The sequence below is a fragment of the Syngnathus acus genome, chromosome 13, assembly GCF_901709675.1.
Source record: "Syngnathus acus chromosome 13, fSynAcu1.2, whole genome shotgun sequence".
NCBI lineage: Eukaryota > Metazoa > Chordata > Actinopteri > Syngnathiformes > Syngnathidae > Syngnathus > Syngnathus acus.
Window position 1 is genome coordinate 14,227,071 of NC_051098.1, and position 22,451 is coordinate 14,249,521.

A 22,451-nucleotide genomic window follows, 5' to 3' on the forward strand; every position below is an offset into this window, starting at 1 on the left:
CACAAAAGTGGACATAAGACAGAAGCTGTATAGCTCAGCCACTAAATTACACAACATTCCTGCAAGAGTTGCAGGTCCACGCCATGTGACGCGGCGCGGAGCTTGCGCAGGGCACGGAAGATCAAGTGGAAAGCATCTTTCCACGCGGACGTCTGGCAGCAGATCGGCCGCAGGCCCCCTCGGCTGCCTGAGGCCCCGTCGCACTTTGGATTTCCACTGGCCTTTATTGTCTTGCGACGCGGCGCAGACACACGGCGGAGACTTGACACGATGCAGGACTGCGCCACATGTAAACTTAACACCTCAAAAGCAGACGCCATCGCCATTTGAGAGAAAATTCTCAAAGCTTGGTCTCTCCTCTTTCTTACGTTGCCATCAATCACTGCAATGTGTTTGTCGGGCAAAAAAAAAAACAAGTTAGTTGGATAGATTCGGTACATAGATGGATACGGGCGAACGTGGAGATGGGTAGAACCCAAAATCCCCGTTCTCGATACGAATTGACGGCAGAGAACGGGCTCCGGTTGTTTTCCCCCAAAAATTTGATTTTTAGTGAAGCATTTTTGACCGCTGTGGATGGATGGATGGATGGATGGATGGATGGATGGATGGATGGATGGATGGATGGATGGATGGATGGATGGATGGATGGATGGATGGATGGATGGATGGATGGATGGATGGATGGATGGATGGATGGATGGATGGATGGATGGATGGATGGATGGATGGATGTCATGCCACACTTGGAGAATCATCGCAGCCGACCCATTTAATGCAAATGACCTTTCAGGCATTCGCTTAACCGTTCACTAGCTTCAGTTCGCAGGGAATAACATTAGCCAGCAGGTGTACCTAATAAAATGGCCAACGTGTGTCCGACCCATGGACCCCAAATTCTCCTCGTTAAGCCTCGCACAAAGCAGGAGCCCCTTCGCCTCCTCCCCCTGCGAATCTTTTGTTTTCCCTTGTCCGACTCGGAGCCACGCGCGCACACACTTCCCAGACCTTCTCGCTTCTTTCCGGCTTGATATTGCTGAAAACCATATGGAGTGTGACATCATGAGGGGCAGGAAGCAAGGGGAGAGATAGAGACAAGCTTGCCAGGTTTCTGCGAGGTGATGTCAGCTGCAAAGCACTCTGGGAGGCCCATCGGGGGTGCGCGCGGCGGACGTTGGAAATTCTATCCCTCCCCTTCGCTTTCTATTTCATTCCCACCTGGATAATCAGGCGGGTGGAAAGTCGGGAGGTGGATGAAAGGTACGCGTGCACCTTGAAGGGTGAGGGGGGGGGGGGACTCGAGGCCAAATAATTAGCGGTTACACGGCAGGTCACGTCATGCCAGCTCGGATCGACTTTGGTGCCAAAACATCCGAAGAATGTTGCGTTCAATGAGTCTCATGTGTGGTTGTTACTTTGCAACGTGTTCGCCAGGCGTGTCACCTTCTTGAACTTTATTGATAACAGAATTGTGAACGTGACTCCGCCGCCATCTTGTACCCCTTATGTACCCCTATAGTTGTGCGATGCCGTATGTATTTGAGGCTCTTGCCCCCCCCCCTCGTCCGGATACTCTTTACGGCTTGTGTGCTGCGGCTCGCTGACCTCGCTCTCAACCCGGTGCCACCCAGCCGGTGCATGATTTAGGCGCGCGAGGGCTCTGCCAAAACCCCACAGCGCCACATCTGCAATCCATAAACGCCAGCCACTCTCCCACATTCTCTCACTATTTTTTTTTTTTATTTTAATTTGCAATTTTTTTTTTTTTACACACACACCCCTTTCCCCTACATTCCTCCAACTCCTTCCGCCCACATTTTTTTTTCAAGTATTTTATATATTATTATTATTAAAGCTGGCCCTTGTCTTATCTCTCTTGCCGTCTTTTTCTCCTCTTCCGCCCTCTTCATCTGCGTCCAATGGAAAAAGATCTCACCCGTTATATCTTCAGCAGGGCGCCTTCCAAGTGTGGTGGCAGTGAAGTGGGAACCGCAAGACATTCTTGGGCCAACCAAGCACTAAGTCACCAGCATTCATGTCTCCTGACTGCAGACATGTGCCAAACACTCAAAGTCACGGCTTGGATTCGGCGCTATGTACCACGTTGCAGTTGGTCTTCGGAATTGAGCTCAAAAGGGAGAGCCGGGGGAATGGAGCGTGCGAGGGCATCCCAATCTGGTATAGTGGGACCTTCAAGTGTGCCAAAAAATTTATATACTTGGAAAAAAATAGCTGAAGGAGGATTTTTTTTTTTTTTTAATCATAGAGCTAGAAACATTTAGGAGGTGACAACATGCAGAAAAATCTTGCACGACCTCAGCTCAGTGAGCATTTCAAGCGGTCATTCTCAAACTGTACCAATAGTGGCATGCTGGCTCCCTCTAGTGGTGTGTGGAAGAATCAGTACAGTTCAGTTGTATTTAACTTGAAAGTTCCAAATATGTGCATTTTTTTAGCTATTTTAGCCATTTTTTTTAATCATTTGTGATACATATGAATCGAATCACTATCAAATGTTTTGTTGAGGTTTGATGACGGTGACAGTTTACGCCTGGAACAAATGAATTCACTTTACATGATTTCCTATGGGAAAAACAACATGGAAGTCAACCGTGTTAGCCTTTGGCGCGTCCGCCGCAAATGTTGCTGCATTTAGGGGATATCCAATTGCGCCTTCCCTCGCCGTGACCTTGAAAACGCACACGTATCGTCGTTATCACCTAATTCGTGCAAATAAAGTGAGTGTTGGCACAAAGTATGCCGCTCCTCCAAAAAAGTACGATACATCACTCGAGTGTATCGTCTTTCTTTTCTAATAATACTTTTATATTTTGGAAGGGGGGGAAAAAAAGTACAAGGTGAACTTTTGCTCTACTTTGTATCACGTTGCCTCCATCTTCGCCCTGCGCTTGCTCATGCAGACATCTTGGCATGCCCGCGGGGATGAATCATGTTTCTGCAAGCATGCAAAAAAAAAAAAAGGAGGGGGGGCTGCGATTTGCGATAAATACTCAGATTCATAAATCAAGCATTTCCCCCGATGCATTTTTTTGGCCTTGGGTCTTGACAGCAACAATGAGGCTGTGAACTGCGCGCTGAGGAAGGGGCTCCATCGGGTCAAACGTGGGGCAAGCCACACTCCCAAACCACATTTTTTTGGGGGGCATAATGATTTCATTTCTCAAGGAGTCAGAGGCGACAGCTCAAAGGATGTGTGCACAAGTATTGTTCGCATGGGTCTCATGGAGGTGCCAGGTTTCTTTGCTAAGCTGCGATGGGTTAGAAAATAAATTGGAAGGCTTTTTCCATCCCTCTCACATACTTGAGCTATTGTTTCATACTGTAACCAATTTGTTATGGGACAAGTGATTAAATACATTATACAAAACGGCTGAAGTGAATTTGTGAATTCAGATGAGCAGCTGTATTTCTTTTTGAAAATAGCTTTTAGAACACACATTGGTATTTTTCTTATTGATTTTGTTACGAAAACAGCAACCAGATGGGTGAAGAAGTCAGCGAAAGGAAAAAGCCCTGATTCAAAAAATACCAGTGTGTTCTAGAAATACTCAGATTTGTATTGTTAGTCATAATTTAAACAATAATGCATTAAGCGAATAATGAAAATAGATGAATAAACATTGATAAAATCGATACGGAAGTTTTAGTTGTCTTTATTCTGCAACTTTTTATACAGGATCATATCTACTCATGGAATATTTATACATTGCTGCCCTCTAGCGGCCATAACCAAGATAGCAATCTAAAGGCTACAGAGTCAAATCAAAAAGTGTGCAGGGTTTAATTTAAGATGGGATTTTATTCTTTTGGAGATGATGATACCAAATCTGAACGCACTTGTAGGTCAAATGTATAAAAAAAAACTAAACTGGGCGTGTCCCAATCAATCATAAGAGGGAAAATACATGGGAGTCTGATTCAAGACCAATTGTGTATTTGTTGTCTCATGCTACTCCATGTCCAAGTCCTGCACGTCCACCGTGGACTCCCGTTTGAACCAGGGCAGAGGCAAAGGCACATAGGGGTCGTACGTCCAGCGTGGATAGATCCTCTTGTACAAGTTCATCAGCACCGTGTCTTGAGAGCACAGCTGACTATCAAACACGCACTTCATGTGACCGTGTGTTCCTGTTTAAAAAAAACAACAACAACAACATATGGGTTTAAAAAACACAGTTCCTTTTTTTCACAAAAATGTATTTACAGCATGAAAGTTTTTCTTACCTAAAGCTTCCTTAATGTGGCCCCTCCGACCCCATTTAGTTCGCAGCTCCACAGGTTTGAACCACATGATGTCATCTAGCACGCAACGGAGACAAAAGCAAGTCGTACTCGGTTCGGTGCAGAAGTGAAAGGGAAGAAGGCTCACCTCTGTTGAAGAACATGTAACGCACGACGGCAGAGCGCCGGTTGATTTTGAACGGGTGCCCGCTCAGCACGATCCTCTTGAGCACAACACGCCGAGGGTCACAACTTAGCAGGCTGCCGGTCGCCACCAGGTCCTGCACGCCTATACAGACATAAATAAAAAAAGAAAGATATGTCACCTGTGAAAAGTCTTCATATCCCAATAAGAGACGTCCATTTTAATGCTGTAATATTCCAGAGAAGTGTCATTTTCAGTTTTTTATTATCTAACAAAAAACAATTTTTCATTTCCATTTTAGGAGGATGATTGATAATAGCATAAGCTATAGATTGTAATTTAGAGAGCAAAAAATGAGAATATCTTGGGTTATTTTACAAGAAAAAAACAAATGTACATTCCTTATTGACAAGAACAGAAAGTGACTTCCGGCTTGGCGCCACAGTGAGCAGCTGGCATGAATCGGCTTGCTATTTTATAAATGTCTTCATTATTGTTGAAATATTGAAAAATTCTATTGATCTCACCATCATCTCTCTGTTTGAAGAGCAGGACTCCTGTTGGGGGGAAGGTGATGGGCGCGTACACTGACACCACAGAGGGGGTGCCGGGCATGAGGAAGCGCTCCATCTTGTGTTTATCCGCTGAATAGCAACGACAGTCAATCCCTCAGTCGTAAGCTTGCACGGTCAGATCTTACCTGAAGTGTGTTGAGAGAAGATAGGCGAGGCCCTGAAGCGGCGAAAACCGCAGTGGAGCACCAGCTCCTCTTTGGATTTGATGGGATCTATGTTGCTGGGGTGTCTCCTTACCAAAAGGTGCATCACTGACATCTAAATATATTTTTAAAAAAAAGTTAGACTTGCTTTTAAAATGGACATTTTGGTTGAAACATGGAGGTGCACAGGGACCTTCTGTTCATGAGGGAGAAGAGACACCAGGACCAGTGGCTTGCCCGCCTGCACGCCTTCCATCACCGAGGAGGGCACGTCACACACGTGGAGCGTGACGTACCAGCCCACCTGCAACGGCAGAGTGTTAGAACAACGCTCCAGAATGATCTAGAACACCATTCAAGCAAAAACTTTTTTTTTTTACCATGGCGCCTTCCTCCTCTTCGGCGGCTTCGGCCAGGATGCGACGGCGGGTACGCTCGAAGCTTTGGAATTGGAAGATGCGCGAATAGTTGTGGGGTAAGTTCTCCATGGGATCCCAGGGGGACGAGCGGAAACTTTTAAGACCCCTGTAGCGCTGGAACCTGGAAAAAAACAATAATAATAAAAATCAAGCACCCTAAATAGTACACATCCGAACCCACCTGATTTTGGCGGCCATGTCGAGAGGCGTGTCCACCTCGTCGGGGAACATCTCGTTGGCTCGCGCCTCGCGGTAACGTTTGAGATCTTCCTCTTCGGCCACCTCATCCACGTGTTCGTCGTAGCGCTGGTCGGGCCCCGCTCGCTCCGTGGAGCACAATTCTTCTTCCTCTTCCTCCTCCTCTTCTCCATCATCATCGTCCTCTTCTGAGGGCAAGTCGGAACCTCCGTCCTGAACAAAGAGGAATTTCTTTCAGAATGTGCCACCTGTTTTCAGCTGTCTACAGCATCCGCGTGAAAAGGAGGAAGTCAGCAATTTTAAGCAAGTGCCACCATGTAAAGATAAATTGCATCAGGTGGTTTCTAACATTATATCCCCAACATTCCTGTACGAAAAAAAAAACGCCATAAAGAACCCCATTGTTACTCACACATTCTCATGTGGGAACTTCAACATCAAACGATTTTTTTCCCCGTTTGACTTGTTTTAAGCAAAGCTGGAAATAAATCATTTTGGGCCAAGTCTCCCCCTCCCTTATTGCTTAGGCCTTCCCGCCCGCGTCCAGACAGGAAGCGAGTTGTGTGCGTCGAGCAGGAAGGCAGGAGGCTCCTCTCGGGACGGCTGCTCTATTGTTGTGGGCTCGGGCCCACCGCGGCGGACGCTTGGATAAACAAACTAACAGCACCTCGTCAAAGCAAGGTGCACCGAGTATGAGTCACGTATGCACGGCAACACGCTAGCCACATTGTCACAACTTTGAATTTAGGAGAGGCAAATATTTGTCAAAGTTGGATTTAGTAATATAAAACAAAATTTGGATAAAATCTGAATTAAAAGAAAAATGCAAATATTTTTGTCGCTGTAATTATTCCAAATAAACCAGGAATACAATTTACTTGGGATTCATTGTCGGGGGCCTCATCCATCATTTCGTCGTCGCAGTCATCGTCATCTTCGCTGCTTTCTTCATCCGGGTCGTCGTTTTCGTCGTTATCCACAATCCACGCCGCTTGGTAGTCGGACGTTCCCTTTGGGACTTTCATCACGCGTTTGTTTTTTCTGGTCTCTAAAAGACACCGATTCAATTTCAATTATTTTTTACATTCTGTCAAACCAGTGGACTGAGACTTGCTCCCATTTTGTACCTTCAGCCTCGAGCAGCTCTGATTCTGTAGGCCAAGTCTGCTCTCCATCCATTGGGTCCACCTCAGCCTCAGTCTGCAGGCTTTCCCTACAAGAGGGGTCGGCTTTCATCAGCACCCGCACGGGGGCATCTGCTTCGCCACCATCCTGTAAAAGAACCCGCAAACATCAATTCATAAAAGTTCTTAGCAATCAGTTTTTAATTTAAATCCTACCATCATGTCAACCGCCCCATCCTTGCCGGGCTTGCTTGCTCTGGGCACAGTTGCGTTTAGGGGGAGTGGGTCCATTGGAGCGTCAATCTGGCTCAGCTGGAAATCTCCGTGTCCGCTGATGTGCACGAGCCTGTCCACTTGAAGAGGCCGCCCACGGACATACCCAGAGACGCAAAGGGTGCCGAGACCGGCGGAGCCACTCGGCGTAAAAGTGACGTGTTGGCCCAGGAGATGGGAGCGTCTGGACCGGAAGCCCAGCTTTCGTTGTCTCTGCGTGCCCAAATGTCTGAGCAGAAGGGTGACGTCCTGCTCCGTGTCCAGAGAGAAGAGCCGAGCATCGGGGAAGCGGATTTCTGTGACTTTGGACAGGGCCCTGCGGCAATCCACCTTCTTCTTTACGGGGAGGTCGGACACGCCCTGACACACAAGAGCTACCAGGGTGTGGATTTTGATGACATACAGATTATCAATAAACCTTGATAATATACAGATTAAGATGTGATAAGGGTTGATCTTACCATAGCTAGGGAGGCCCTGGGCAAAGAGACAGGAGAGACAATAGTCTCCATAACTGTCCCAGCCTTCAGCAGAGTCCAGCACAAACACAAGGCTATCCGCCATCTTTGCTACATCGAGCAGTGAATGGATGTCATCTGGATAGAAAGAAAACAAACAGGCAAAAAGATGATGCATATTATGTTTTTGTGGGAGGGCGGCGTGGCCGAAGATTCTAACACACAAGCACCCATCCTTACCTGTGTTGGTTCTGAGAACGGTAAATCTTTGTTTAAACCGAGGCACAACCAGTCCAAAACTGTCACTGGCGCCGCTGACAGAGTGCTCCTGGTGTACGACACCACCGGCGCCCTCTTGACGAAGCAATTTGGTTACAGCGCCGGCATCGACTGCTGCGTGAAGAGACACCACGGCTACCAGAATAGGAGGACCATCTCTGCTGCCTAAACGCCGCTTCTCTGTTAGAACCTAGGAGGATAAAGAATATATGCATGGGAGTTTTGTAGTATTGGGGATGTGGACCTGTAGTGTAAATACAGCCTCATTGATTATCATTGAAATAAATACCATATCTCTCTTGTTCTTGCGTAGTTGATTAGCTTTGTTCTTTCTGTCAATCTTTCGTTGCTCTTTTCTCTGTTTTTTCGTGAGGGCTATCACCGACACCCTTCCTGCAAGAGATCGTTTAGATAAAGTGGGGGGGAAAAACACAACACTAAACACGGATGTGAAATATCATTTTAAATCAATGTACACAACAATCACATTGGCTTCTCCACTGACATTCATATCCTCGTAAAAGCACATTTGTTCAACTAGAGATGTAAACACGTGTGTTTGGTTAGCCGCCACAACACAGGTTAACGAAAGCTAGCCCGTGTTCTATTCAAAACAAAACACTCACCTTTATTTTCTCTCTCAATTTCGCCTTTCGTCCGATGCTTGCCATGTTTATGACCTTTGTTTTTCTGTTTATAGACACCTGGTCTATGGCCTTGTTGTTTTTCCCCTTGCGCGACCATTTTTCGACATGTGGGCTGGGACAATCGGTCGACTTCCGCACTCGTGACGTAGGGTCATGACGGAGGAATTGCGTCATAGACTTCCGGGATACATTTCTACTTCAAAATAAAATATGCTCAATGGTACTCCTTCAAAATAAATGCTTCAGTGGTAAATAAGAATACGTATGTTGCCGCGTAGCTGATCTTTCTTCGAAAATGGTTCTTGTGAAATCAGCGGTTTCGCCACAAAGGCATTTAGGATTGAAAGCGTTTTTAACATCATCTAATGAGAATACTTGCAGTGAGTTCTGCAACAGAATAGCAATTAAAGCGTATATTGCCATTTGTCACATTAAATTGGGAATCAGACAATAATAATATATAATAATAAATAATATGATGATAATAAGCACTAAAGTGCAGATGTTAGGATCATAACAATTAGTGATAATTGGTTGGATCTTATTCAGAATGCTACAGAGTCTTCTTCCAAACAATATTATATGACACATCAAGCAACTGAATGCAAAAATAGCATGCACAGGGAAGAATGTCATGTCTTTGTCTTCTGATGAAAGATTGGATTTGGAAGTTGTCTGTGTGGGAAGCCAGTTATTGGGGGAAGTCCATTGTTGAGGATGATTCTAATCTGATTCAAACCTGATGATCCTTCTCAGATAGTACAAGCTTGCCACAAAAAATAAAATTGCAGATGATACTTTTCTAACTAGAATTACAGGTCATGTCATTGCAGTGTATTTAACTGGATATTCAGTAACACTTCCAATAAAAAATAATAAAAAAAATAATAAGATTGCTCAAGGGCAGGGAAATAATATTGTCAAAGGAAAAGTTCCTTTGCAGTAGGATGTTTCTATAGATGGACTACCAAAATGTCCTCCTACAGACACTATTGGGCACCCTCCTTGTGATTAAGTGAGTCAACAAACCCGAGAAAGAATAATCTGCAATACCAGGGAATCCATTATTTCAGTCTGCCTTCAAAAAACAAGGAAATTATCAGAACAGGATGTGGCGCATATGGAGATAGACGACCGCAGTGGCATAGTATTCTGAAATTGGTCAACAATTCCTCCATCTGTGCCCAACATGCACACCAAGTTTTAAGTTTTGATACTGCATTGCAACAATGTCATTGCTAAGTGAGTACATATTCATATTGGTCCAGACCAATTAATTGATGCATCAGGAAACTCCTGCAGATACTACCAGGGGCGTCGCTAGCTTTTATGAGAGCCCCCAGGAGAGAATGCTGAAGGGTGGGTACCTTTGTGTGTGTAATCAAATTTTTTTTTTCTGCCAAAAGTCGGCATCAGCCTAAAAAAACCCATAAGGTCACACTCAGGCCCGACTTACGCAACCCTTCCTGTCCAACCTTTGGTGTAAAATAAAGGTCAGAATAGCATCTTTGATTTCACTTGTCAGATATATTGGATGGAGAAATGGGTCGATAAGAGTGGCATTAAAGAGAAACAAAAAAAGGTAGTGTATGAAGTGTTATTGGCCTGGAATGTCTCCACCTCCTCGTGTTTGTGGGTCAGAGAGAGTTGAGTGCAACAGGCAACAGGCAGGGCGGAACTGCTCGAGTGCGTCGAAGCGAGACGGACGCTCGGATCTGACTTGAGTTCGTTCCATCCAAGTCGAAGTTAAACCACGCTGACGTGCTCGGCCTTTTTCTGACGTAACTCGAGCGCACCTCGGATATTATCGTGGCTCGTTTAAAGGGCCGTTTTTGGGCACCGTTTGAACTTCACTGACGTTATTGCCCTCAACTTGTTTTTTTTCTTCTTTTGACGACAAGGGAGGCGGCGGAGGCAGCACTCGGCAGCCATCTTTGGACCTGCCTTGCCTGGGAGTGGGATTCGACCATTCTGGCAACCCAAGTCACTTCTAAGGGTGTGTATGCTCTTTTCTTGATTTTTGTTTTTTTTCTTTCGTCATATTTTTTTGTAACCGAAATCTACTCCGTCGTCTTCCTGTGTCCATCGAGTGACAGCCGAGAGAACCGCAAGAATCCGACACGCTAATTCGGCCACAGGGCCGAGGAATGAGAAAGAAAGGAACACGTAGTTTTTTGTTTTAGTGTTTTGAATTTGACGACATTTCGACAGCACCGCCTGAGAGCTGGCCTGTCACAGGAGGGTGAGTTCGGAGCTAACGTGGCTAAGCTAACGTAGCAAACATCCGTGTAGCTTAGCCCCCGAATATCTCTTATCGCTACCAAACGAACTCGAAGTCAATGTTTGTTCCTTTCATTTCACAATCGCCGAACGTGTGACACGCTCCGTTTTGAACACTACGCGCATTGTTGGGCTTGTTTTATCATATGACACGTAACTTAATCTCGCTAACGTCAAGTTCGGTGCTAACATCACAGCCAACGCTGGGCTAGTTAGTTGTCCGGGGATCTGACCAAACCACATGATTTGAAACGCTTTGCAACACAGATAAGTGGGTTTATTTATTTTCCCCGAGAGTCTGTCGTAGAAAAGTGACAAGGATAAGATAATCTTTAAAGCTACTTGTGTTGAAACTTCACCGGTTGGGGGGGGTTACTCACTAACCACAGGTATAATCTCGTTTGGCTGGCGACAATTGCTGGTCAAAGTGGGCTACTCAGTTAGCATTATCTCGCCTATAACTGCGACATATGTGTGTCGAAACGTAATGAATGTTTCCACATACCGTAACACGAAACTATATAAGCCTTTGGTATCCAAGTTGTGTGTCAAAAGGAAATGACTAATCTGTTTAATCATATGTTTACCAAAAGTGTGTTCTGCCAGTCGATAAGCGTGAGCCAAAGTCTGAGGAATCAATCTATTTTTTATCTTTTTTATTCTATTTATTTATTTTTTTATCTCATGCGCTGATCGGTTGGCACTTTTTAAATTTCGTTGTAGTACATGTGTGACAATGACAATAAAGATCTATTCTATTCTAACCCAACCGCAATACGCGAAATATCGCCATTGGATCCACATATATAAATAAATGACAATACGACACTGCCATTTTTCCGAAGTGCGCTCGCTAACGTCACCGACTGCATTTTACATTTAGTTTCAGACACCACTAATTCCTTTTAAGGTCTAATACGGAGATACTGATAATTGCCCTATAGCTATGTGAACAGGAAGTGGTGAGAAACCCTCCAGCTCAGTCGCCTCGTCCTGCCGCATTCTTGCGCGAGTGCGTGCTGCTGCGCGAAAAGGTGACACGCGTGAAGAAGGTACGAGTGGTCGGCGTTCACGCATGTCGACGTGAATATCGTCACGTACTGTGGCACTAAAGCTTATTCGCTCCATGCCGATTGTTGTGGTGGAAAAATGGAAAGAAAGAGGGCCCCAGGCCTCCATATGCATTTTTTTTACATAATATAAACCACTTACAGGTGTCTTAATAACACGTCCGTGCCATGCTTTCTTTAAGAATTCCAGAAAATTATAGGGTAGTTTTAGGGGTGGAGCTTTGTATTTGGCGAGCCAGCCTTCATAATGGCAGGCATCATCTTGGTCATCTCTTCTCGGATGTCGAGGGTTCATGGTGACTGGCTTCTACTAGCTCAAGGCCAAACCGTGGCAGAGACGAGAAGTCAATTTTGCCGCTCAACTTGTTTGGAGTTGCGACTTGTTTAGTGTTAGAAGACGATAGCCTGATCTGAGGCGCTAGTTGTCCCAGGCAGGCAAAGAAAAGTCTTGTGACTCCCGCCTCGACTTTGCGTCTGCTAGCAGCTGATCGTCTGAGCGGGCCTTAGCGATTTTTTTTACACTCGACATCTGTATGGCAGTTGCAAGAGACGGCATGAATAGCCACCCCTCCGCGACATGAAAGTTTTGACAGGATTTGTTGACCTCGTCGTATGTAATTTTGAATAACACGTAAAAGAAGGTCTTTTCTCACATTGATCTTTCCCCCCTATCTAGAATTAAAGCGAGCTACAATGATTTATTTTTAAACCGTAGAGACCCCCGCATGTGACGATACACAACAAAAAAACAGTGGTAGCTTTGAGGACATGTTTTCCAGGAGTGTACAGGTTTGACGAGAAGTCCCATCACTGGAATGCTTTGTCTCAGCCAGGCATCTGACAAGTGAGGCAGTGTGTTGTCACCTCGGGACCTTTTGTCAGGGGGTGACATCGTTCTGTCCGCATACCACTGGCGGCGGTGTGAGGTGAGGGTTTTCACGACACAGCCCTCCTGATCTCATGACTAGAGTTGTCGCCATGGCAACCCACTTATCTTGCACTACTCTAGGATGTCCTCCACTCCCGAACTTAAGACATTGTTCCCATTACTCGCTTGAATTGAAATCTGAACCACAGAAAGGTAAAGAAACGTAACGACCACCTCAGATGTGGAGTGACCCCCCCCTCCCCTCCTGAAATTTCATTCAAATTTGGCAGCTGATAGAATTTTTTTCAATGGAATTGAACATGTATTTTTTTTTTTTTCTTTGCTTTCAGTGGTGACCACATATGAGGCGACTGTCCTGCAAATGAGCCGTCGGTGGGGGCTTTTTAGTCGCTGTCGCAGACCCGGATAGTTCGGCGGCAGCGGCATCAACCCTCCCCCCCCCACCCCCACCCCACCCCCCGACTACCACCTCCCCACTATGCCCAACAGCAGTCGGACGGGGAGCCTAAAGGACCCCGAAATTGCCGAGCTCTTCTTTAAGGAAGATCCGGAGAAGCTCTTTTCGGACCTACGCGAAATCGGACATGGCAGCTTTGGCGCTGTATATTTTGTGAGTATATATAAAAAAAAAGTCCGGTTCAAGCAAAGACGTGGAAAAAGAAGCTCATGACGTACTTGCATGACAAATGTTTAGAAGTGATTCCATCAGTGTCCTGCTCGCTTTGTCATTTAGGCACAAGATGTGCGAACAAATGAGGTGGTGGCCATCAAGAAGATGTCCTACAGCGGAAAGCAGTCCAGCGAGGTTGGACTCCCGAGAGTTCTTAGCGTAGTCTTTAGGTGTTTTTTTTTTTTTGCCCTCTGACTTACTTTCCCTCTGCATGCTCCTCAGAAATGGCAAGACATAATCAAGGAGGTGAAATTCCTGCAGAGGATACAACACCCGAACAGCATCGAGTACAAAGGATGTTATCTGCGAGAACACACGGCTTGGGTGAGAAGCACCGTGAAGATGTTCCAACTCTGCTGGACCGTTGGAAGCCTTTAACGAGACACTTAATACACCCTTTGACTTTATTTTGTGTATTATTTCAGCTGGTGATGGAGTATTGTCTAGGCTCTGCTTCAGATCTGTTAGAGGGTGAGTGAAAGTTGAGCAATTTACACATGAATCCCTGACCCCCCCCCACCCCTTCTGGATTTGCATGTCTGTTATTTTCTTTCTCCAGTGCACAAGAAGCCCCTGCAAGAGGTGGAAATCGCCGCAATTACACACGGTGCTCTTCAAGGTTTGGCCTATCTTCACTCCCACAACATGATTCACCGGTGAGTGTTCATCAGGAGCGCGTGTTGCAAGCGCCGATGGCCTCGGGCTTTCTGTTTTCTAAGCAGAGTTGTTATCACTCACTCATTCCCGCCCCCCCCCCTCCCGCTCGTGTGTGTTTGACAGAGATATCAAGGCAGGAAACATCTTGCTGACAGAGCCAGGCCAGGTGAAACTCGCTGATTTCGGCTCGGCCTCCATCGCCTGTCCTGCCAACTCCTTTGTTGGGACGCCATATTGGTAAGCCCAACGACACGAGCTTTTGAGCGCCGCATATGTTTTTTTGTAAACGCAGTCATCGCTGACATGTGCTTTTCTTTTTTTTTTTAGGATGGCCCCAGAGGTGATCTTGGCTATGGATGAGGGCCAATACGACGGCAAGGTGGATATTTGGTCTTTGGGAATAACCTGCATTGAATTAGGTAAAGTCATGGTTTATTTATTTATTTTTTTCCAAATCTGGGAGCTGTTCTGATTTAGCCTGACGTGTGTCTTTTGTTTGTAGCTGAGAGGAAGCCGCCACTGTTCAATATGAATGCAATGAGTGCCTTATATCACATAGCGCAGAATGAGAGCCCCATCCTGCTGTCCAGCGAATGGTGAGCAGCAGCCGCATTTCTCTTTTACGTTCAGCACCCCAGAACTGACCGTGTCTTGTTTTTTTGTTTTTTTTTAGGACGGATTATTTCAGAAACTTTGTAGATTCTTGCCTGCAGAAATGTCCCCAAGATAGGCCCACCTCCGAGGAGCTCTTAAAGGTCAGCACAAAAGAAAATCACTGACTGGAAAATCCATATTCCTAAAAGTTGAACACGATGTGTTTCTGTTTTCAGCACGCGTTCGTCCAGCGTGAACGCCCCGAATCGGTTCTGCTGGACCTCATCAATCGGACGAAAGATGCAGTGCGGGAACTGGACAATTTGCAGTATCGTAAAATGAAGAAGCTCTTGTTTCACGAAGCCCACAACGGCCCCGCAACTGAAGCCGCGGACGAGGAGGAGGTCCGTCGAGCTCGGCATCCTTTTCCGTCGCCGTCATTGGAATATATAGCGCGTTTGTTTTTTGACACCGTTCACGTCGGGCTATTTTTAGGAGCCGGACCACAGCGTGGGCAGAACGGGCACGGTGAACAGTGTGGGCAGCAACCAGTCCATTCCCAGTATGTCCATCAGCGCCAGCTCCCAGAGCAGCTCCGTCAACAGCCTGACAGATGCCGGAGATGACAAAAGCGAGGTGGACATGGAGGGGGACCACACTGTCATGTCCAACAGCTCCGTCAAACACGTCAAACCGGTAAAACATGTCCTATTGCTTTGTCGGTTATTTTGTGCTTTTTCAGAGTTCTTTGAAATCCATTTTTTTAAAAATATTTTCTGGCTATCATGTCCAAAATGTAATCTACAAATAATTGCCGTGCTTAACTTTCAGGAGAAAGGAGCGCACAAGAAAGATTCTGAACCTCACGGTCGCTCATCTGAGCCTCAATCCCAGCCCGCCAACGCCCCGCGGCCCAAACGCAACCGTGAACACTTTGCGACCATTCGCACAGCCTCAGTGGTAAATGTCGTTTTCAAACAGCGCAATTAGGGAAAGCTACCTCATTATGTGTCGAGGCAGCACCACGACAAAAATTGCTCTTCTGCCATGTTCACCAGCTCACCCGGCAGATCAAGGAGCACGAGCAGGACTCTGAATTACGAGAGCAGATCTTGGGGTACAAGCGCATGCGGCGGCAGCACCAGAAACAGTTGATGGCGCTGGAGAACAAGCTGAAGGCGGAGATGGACGAGCACCGACTGCGCCTGGATAAGGAGCTGGAGAACCAGAGGAACAGCTTCGCTCAGGAGATGGAGAAGCTGATCAAGAAGCACCAAGGCTCCATGGAGAAGGATGTATGTCTTAAGTGTTTTTAGTTGCAAAACATCCGCTTTTTCTTTTTCCCCCTGCCAACTCACGCGTTTTGCCTTTCGATAGACAAAAACGTTCAGCAACGACGAGAAGAAATTCCACCAACACATCCAGAGCCAGCAGAAGAAGGAACTGAACAGTTTCCTCGAATCACAGAAGCGGGAGTACAAACTTCGCAAGGAACAACTGAAAGAGGTCGTGACTCCAGGACCCTTGTTGTCTTAGTTAGCCGAATACTATTTCAGTTTTCCACACAAATACTGACCGTAATTATTATTGCGGTGGTTTACGTTCTCGTAAAAGGGGGTGAAGAGCACAAACAAACAAACCTCTCGCGCGGTTTCCTCCTACAGGAGCTGAACGAAAACCAGTCGACGCCCAAGAAGGAAAAGCAGGAGTGGTTATCCAAGCAGAAAGAGAACTTCCAGCACTTCCAAGCCGAAGAGGAGGCGAACCTGCAGCGCCGACAAAGGCAGTATTTGGAATTGGAGTCCCGCAGGTTCAAGCGGAGGATTTTGATCGCTCGCCACAACATCGAGCAGGATTTAGTGCGCGAGGTTAGGAATGACACGATTTTATCCCACGCTCGATTGTCTTTATGTCGTTACCCGTCGTTTTCCTCGGTGCCCACAACCAGGAGCTGAACAAACGACAGACCCAGAAGGACCTGGAGCACGCCATGCTCCTACGGCACCACGAGTCCATGCAAGAGCTGGAGTTCCGCCAGCTCAACACCATCCAGAGGACGCGGGGCGAGCTCATCCGACTGCAGCACCAAACGGAGCTCACCAACCAGCAGGAGTACAACAAGAGGCGGGAGAGGGAGCTGAGACGCAAGCACGTCATGGAGGTCCGCCAGCAGCCCAAGAGCCTCAAGGTAATTCAAATCGATACCACAGTTTGCTCAAGTATCAGAAATTTTGGCTCACTGGACAAAGCCTGTAAAATGCTAATTGTGTTTATTTTCATGATCTCTCTTCACAACATAGTGTATTTTTAAATTTAATCAAATCCTATCCATTTAGATTTGGGGAGAAATGACCTCCTGGAACAAATTAGGTTCATGATCAGAGGTTCAGTCATAAATTCTTCTTTGACAGTCCAAAGAGCTACAGATCAAGAAGCAATTCCAGGACACCTGCAAGATCCAGACCCGGCAGTACAAAGCCCTGAGGAATCACCTGCTGGAGACCACACCAAAGTCCGAGCACAAGGCCGTGCTCAAGCGTCTGAAGCAGGAGCAGCACCGCAAACTCGCCATCTTGGCCGAGCAGTACGACCACTCCATCAACGAGATGTTGTCCACTCAGGCGGTGAGTCGTAGCAATACGTCAGAAAAAACAAAACTTCATCACGTGACCATTTGCATGGTGTTTTATTATTCTTTTTTTAATTATTTCTCAATCTCCAGCTTCGGCTGGATGAGACTCAAGAGTCCCAGGGCCAGGGCCTTCGCATGCAGCTTCAGCAGGAGCTGGAGCTTCTCAACGCCTATCAGAGCAAGATCAAGATGCAGACGGATGCGCAGCACGAGCGCGAGCGAAAAGATCTGGAACAGAGGGTGTCGCTACGCAGAGCGCTGCTGGAACAAAAGGTTCGTTCTGTCAAACTCGTCATATAATAATTCCCATAAATTGTAAAACACAGATGATAGAGGACTGAGATATTCAGTCATCTTTATATATATAATCTCTAACAAAAGCACAGATGTGGGCTGCCGCCAAGCGGCCAAAAGTGGAATTACACCTGAGAGTAAAGTCTGAACTAGCTAATGGAATCGAGGGGTCACTGTAATATAATTTTATTTTTTTTCTCAACAGTTGCATATGGTGGTTTTGACCGCTTGTTGCCTTTCAGATCGAGGAGGAGATGATGTCCTTGCAGAACAATCGCTTAGAGCGAATCCGCAGCCTGCTGGAGCGTCAAGCGCGAGAAGTGGAGGCCTTCGACTCTGAGAGCATGCGCCTGGGCTTCAGCAACATGGTGCTATCCAATTCCCCGGAGTCCCTCGGCCACAGCTTTCCCGGATCGCCGTCAAGTTGGAGTGTCCATCTTCAGCAGCAGCAGCAGCAGCCGCCGCCGCCGTCGTCAGGAAGCTTTCACGGGTCACACTGGAGCGGCGGCAGCTCGGGCGCGGGGGGGTCGAGCCGCCAAGGCAGCCACCGCCATTATCACTCCAGTCCCGGTGGGCCACCTACGCCGCAGAGCTGGGGTCAAGGCGTGCAAGTAGGAGGGGCTCCGCAGCCATGGGGTCACCCGTCAGCCGCGTCGCTCGTGTCCCGCACTGGCGCCGTGGTGCAAAACAGCCCCCAAGGAATGGGGAGGACACCGCCCGGGGGCCACGGCGAGCAGGGCATGAGCAGGAGTACCAGCGTCACCTCGCAAATATCCAACGGGTCCCACCTGTCCTACACATAAGTCCTCGGGTTGCTCAGCTGGCGCACGTGTCAAGTGCAACTGAACGCAGCAGCCAAGAAATCTCCCCCGCTCCCTCCCTCCCTTCATTTTTTTCTACTGTGCGCACCCACACGTGGATGTGTGGTTGAATCAATGTTGCTCAGGTCAAATGGTCTGCAAATAGCCGCAGCCCCCCCCCCCTCACATCCTTTAGGTTTATGACGTCAGCACACTTTTACCGATACCCGCTAACCTTCTTTTTTTTTTTTTTTTAATTACATTGTCCTTCACGGCTCCCATTTTGCACATGAAAACACTGTTGAAAGATCACCATATATTCGAATATTACCCCCCCCCCCCCCCCCAATGGCCCGTACTGATTGCGCTTCGAGACAGTGTTGTAATGCCAGCCTGCTGCGATGGCCATCGGGATTCATTTTAGACCGCCGCCAGCCAAAAGTCACAACCAAAAAAAAAGCATTTTTTTCCCCTCCGGGTTCAAGGCCGCAAGCTTGATGACGGTGCCTTTTTCAGTTTGTTCGAATCCAAACATATTAGGTCTTATATGTTCAGAGTCTGCTAAATCCCCAATGGGTCACTTTCATGCTTAACCGTGTACCCCCCCCCCCCCCCCATTTCAAGGAAGTTCTCGTGTTTATAAGTTCTTTTGGGTGATGTTGAAATAGACTCCGCCATATGTGTAAAATGTAAGAGCCCCGGTGGAAACCGTTCGCAGAGTGTGGGTGCGCGTTTGAGCATTCTTAGGATCCTTCTTATTTCCAGCAAGTTCCAATTATATTCAGAAGTTCACGCCGTAGTGATGTGCCGAGTAGTCTTAAAAAGAAACTGTGAGAAGTGGAGAGGAATGTGTAAATAGTGCTTTTTTTGTCTTTTTTTTTTTTTTTTTAATCGTAGTTCTTTTAGAGCAGTGGTACTCTTTTGAGGTGACATATCAGTGTCTACAGTGACACACTTACCTTCAAAAACAATCAAAATCAGATCGTGATTTTTTTATCAGTGCCTTTTTTTTAGAGGAAAAAAAACTGCTGCCTTTTCAAAGCACTTTATGCTAAATGCAAGATTGTTTTTTTTTTTTTTTTTTTTAAAGTAAATATTTGCTTTATTTTGGTGAAAGCACCTGGTCGATGAGCGTTGTCGGAGGGATGCGGCGCAGCCCACGGCAAGCCTGGCGCATGTCGGTTGAAAGCCGCCGCGTTGGCTCAACGTGTGGAGCCAAATTTGGAGTTGTGGCTTTGTTGGTTGAGCAACTTGGTGGAATTGTTTAAAAGCCATGACCATGACAGCAGGCTGGGTGCCACGGCGCAGCCGGGGTGAAGCGACAACGCAAAAGGTGCGACAACACGTCGCCGCTGACTGAATCCAGCACACGCGTGTGCGTTTGTGAGGGAACACGCAAGTATGAACAAATGTGGCGTCGAAGCACTTAGCTGTTTATTTTACACGTTGCAGGAGCAGCCTGCATTGCGTGACAAAACTGTTAGAGGGGCTGTTAATTTTTTTTTTTTTTTTGTGGGCCACATTGTAATCACTAAGTGGAAAATACAAATTTTTGTTTTACCCACTTAGCAAGAATGGTGAGTTCTAATTTACAATGTCGGTGTGCTTCAACTGTGATGGACGCATCTTGGAAGCAAATTGTTCATTTTAAATAATTTGCTATTTTTTCCTGAAATAAATATTTTTCATGTTAATAAATGCATAATGAGAACAGGATAAATGTGTAAAAATTCTAAACAAAGTTGACACCAAGAAAAGTGCTAAAACAGGGTGTTGCTCGGTGACGGGACCAAAGCCAAAAGATCTGAAACAGGAAGTGTGTGGTCAAGAACTTCATCAAACGTTTGACATCGAATTTAAAAATACTTATTCCATGCAATCGACTACGCAATGTGATTTTCCTATTTTGAAGATTTGACCTTTGATAGAAATTAACCCCCAAAATTACAAATCTCTACATTTTAATTTGTGTGCCACAATTATTATTCCCCCCCCCCCCCCCCCCCCCCCCCCCCAAGTGTTCAACTGTTGTCCAATTTGTGTTAAGTGTTTTGGTGGGGTAAAAAAAAAAAAAATTTAAATCTTTGTGCCAAAATCACATTAAACCCAATTAGATCCAATTTGCTTTAGTGGGCCGGGCCACCATAAAAAAATGCGTGGCCTTGAGTTTGACACCATGTGCACTTGACTTGGACATCATGTTAAGCAAATGAATGCACCTTGTTGCCAATCCAAGCACCTGTAACTACCGCCATGTTTTAGACTACCATGACAACTTTATGTCATACAAAGTTTGGAGAAAAGCGAATTACTCTTAACCATCCATTTTCTACAGCAGAACCTCACCGACCCCATGCCAACTTTCATTTTTGTTGTCAATGTTTGTGATTGGATGGTTATCAATGTCCCATCGCTTCACCAACCTGGATGTGTTTTTAATTTTGTCTTTTTCCTTTTGGGGGGGGGGGGGGTCTTACTGACTGACTTGACTGACTGACTGAACGAACGCAAATTGAGGATTCTGAATAAGGCAACAGACAGAGAGGGCTGAAGTCTTCTGTGGTCCAAACACTGTGCCATAGTTGCTTGGCCCATATGCCGCCATGTGGTGACCCCTGCTCCCCCCCTTTCCCCCTCCAGTGAGCTGTCACATCTGATCCAGAGGCCAACACACACGCGCACGCTTTGGTGACAAATACAGTGAGAAGATAGAGATTGCATTTCTTTTGAAGATGTCAGTATTTTTATTTTTGTTGGCGCATTACCACTACAACTTGTAACCTGTATTAAATTGTATAGATGGTCATGAGAGTTTATGAAGATGCTACACATAACGAGATGCTCAAATACTTAAAAAGTCGATTCGAATTGTATTAAAAAAGAAAGGATTCATTAAAAAGAATAAGAATAGAATCAAATCTACTATTTTGTTTGTATTATAATGTACCATTATGTTGGCAGAGGGATTATTGAAAATAAATCAGCTGTAATAAAGTAATTTTAGTATAAACGGCGTTGTGTTTAATTTTATTTATTTTTTTACTTTTATTTTTTGCGTGTGCGCATTCCGGTTCCATAACGCTGATTTCCGGCGTTCATGATTTTTGCGTTCTGATTGGTCCGTGGACCGGAAGTAATCACAGCGTGCAGTATGACGAACATTGTAAACAAATGTTTTAACGATTGAGCGGAGGAATGCCACCCGAAGAGAGACTCGTTTGAGTGAGTACGTTTGTTATAATGTACGCAAGAACACGATCGTGTGCTAACATTAGCCACAACGCTAACAACAGCCTCGCGAAATGGTGGCAAAATAACATTGTGGTATAAAGTGCTATCCTAGCGTTCGACATGTGTGGGCGAAAATATCCGCTTATAACCTGAGCTCAAATGTTTAATCCTGAAAAAAAAAACGGTGTTCCTCAAATTTGAAAATTCCTGATTTACTAGCTAGTTAGCGTTAGAATGCTACAGCTAAGTCGGATTTGTTTTGAATCGTCAAGGGAGCTTGCAAGAGTTACTTCTATTTGATAGTTGTCGTCAATGTAATTGTTTCTTCCCTTTTTATTTTCAGGATGTTGTGCGAATTAATTTTCACGTCACTATGGTTCCTGTTTGTCATCTTCTGGGTGGAGACCAGTGTATGGTTCTTCCTCGCGGTGTTCTACCATGATCGAGCCTTGTACCTTTGGGAAGATGGGTGAGACTTTTACTTCTCAGAATAACACTCAAGTCTTGGTCTCAATAAATAAAATATGTATCATGTTATTCTTCAGCCCTGATACCAGATCAGCATTCTTTTTTAATCTCACCTTGCCTTGTGTTTCTTCACAGAGTTGATTCCCACTTGCAGAGAGGAATGTAGCCCTTGGACATGAACATCTGGGAGCACCTCCTGAATGCACTGTTTTGAGATGTGTGTGTCCACACCGTGCTGCCTTTATTTGTTCGTTTTTTAATACTTATCTGCAATAGATGCACACGGAACAAAGGGTATGGATGGAGCTCTGCTGGGACCTGTTGCCTTCGTGTTTTGACTTTTGGAGATGATGGAGAAATGAT

The 22,451-nt window shown here is 45.9% G+C and overlaps 2 protein-coding genes across 5 annotated transcripts; one reads left to right on the forward strand and one right to left on the reverse strand.

The window, feature by feature from the left end:
* Positions 1-3,658: 3,658 nt before the first annotated feature.
* On the reverse strand, positions 3,659-8,656 carry tsr1 (TSR1 ribosome maturation factor). Of its 3 annotated transcripts, XM_037268011.1 has the most exons (16): positions 8,483-8,655; positions 8,146-8,249; positions 7,818-8,046; positions 7,581-7,715; positions 7,063-7,493; positions 6,850-6,994; positions 6,601-6,770; positions 5,706-5,935; positions 5,486-5,645; positions 5,299-5,409; positions 5,088-5,220; positions 4,915-5,031; positions 4,391-4,531; positions 4,246-4,320; positions 3,939-4,149; positions 3,659-3,894 (listed from the first exon to the last, which is right to left on the reverse strand). In XM_037268011.1, the coding sequence occupies exons 1-15, from the start codon at positions 8,598-8,600 to the stop codon at positions 3,971-3,973; spliced, it is 2,478 nt and encodes an 825-aa protein (XP_037123906.1). In that variant the 5' UTR covers positions 8,601-8,655; the 3' UTR covers positions 3,659-3,894; positions 3,939-3,970. The 3 variants fall into 3 exon arrangements, with proteins under 3 accessions (XP_037123906.1, XP_037123907.1, XP_037123905.1); XM_037268012.1 differs by having other exon boundaries at positions 3,659-4,149; positions 5,706-5,939; positions 6,605-6,770; positions 8,483-8,656; XM_037268010.1 differs by having other exon boundaries at positions 3,659-4,149.
* Positions 8,657-10,155: 1,499 nt separating this feature from the next.
* On the forward strand, positions 10,156-21,288 carry taok1a (TAO kinase 1a). 2 transcript variants are annotated; one of them, XM_037268588.1, is made up of 20 exons: positions 10,156-10,499; positions 13,072-13,352; positions 13,476-13,547; positions 13,635-13,736; positions 13,838-13,883; positions 13,972-14,068; positions 14,193-14,306; positions 14,397-14,488; positions 14,572-14,665; positions 14,743-14,824; positions 14,900-15,067; positions 15,159-15,359; positions 15,495-15,623; positions 15,722-15,958; positions 16,041-16,169; positions 16,328-16,531; positions 16,612-16,851; positions 17,075-17,287; positions 17,386-17,568; positions 17,832-21,288. In XM_037268588.1, the coding sequence occupies exons 2-20, from the start codon at positions 13,221-13,223 to the stop codon at positions 18,390-18,392; spliced, it is 3,096 nt and encodes a 1,031-aa protein (XP_037124483.1). In that variant the 5' UTR covers positions 10,156-10,499; positions 13,072-13,220; the 3' UTR covers positions 18,393-21,288. The 2 variants fall into 2 exon arrangements, with proteins under 2 accessions (XP_037124483.1, XP_037124484.1); XM_037268589.1 differs by lacking the exon at positions 10,156-10,499 and adding an exon at positions 10,534-10,745.
* Positions 21,289-22,451: the final 1,163 nt, after the last annotated feature.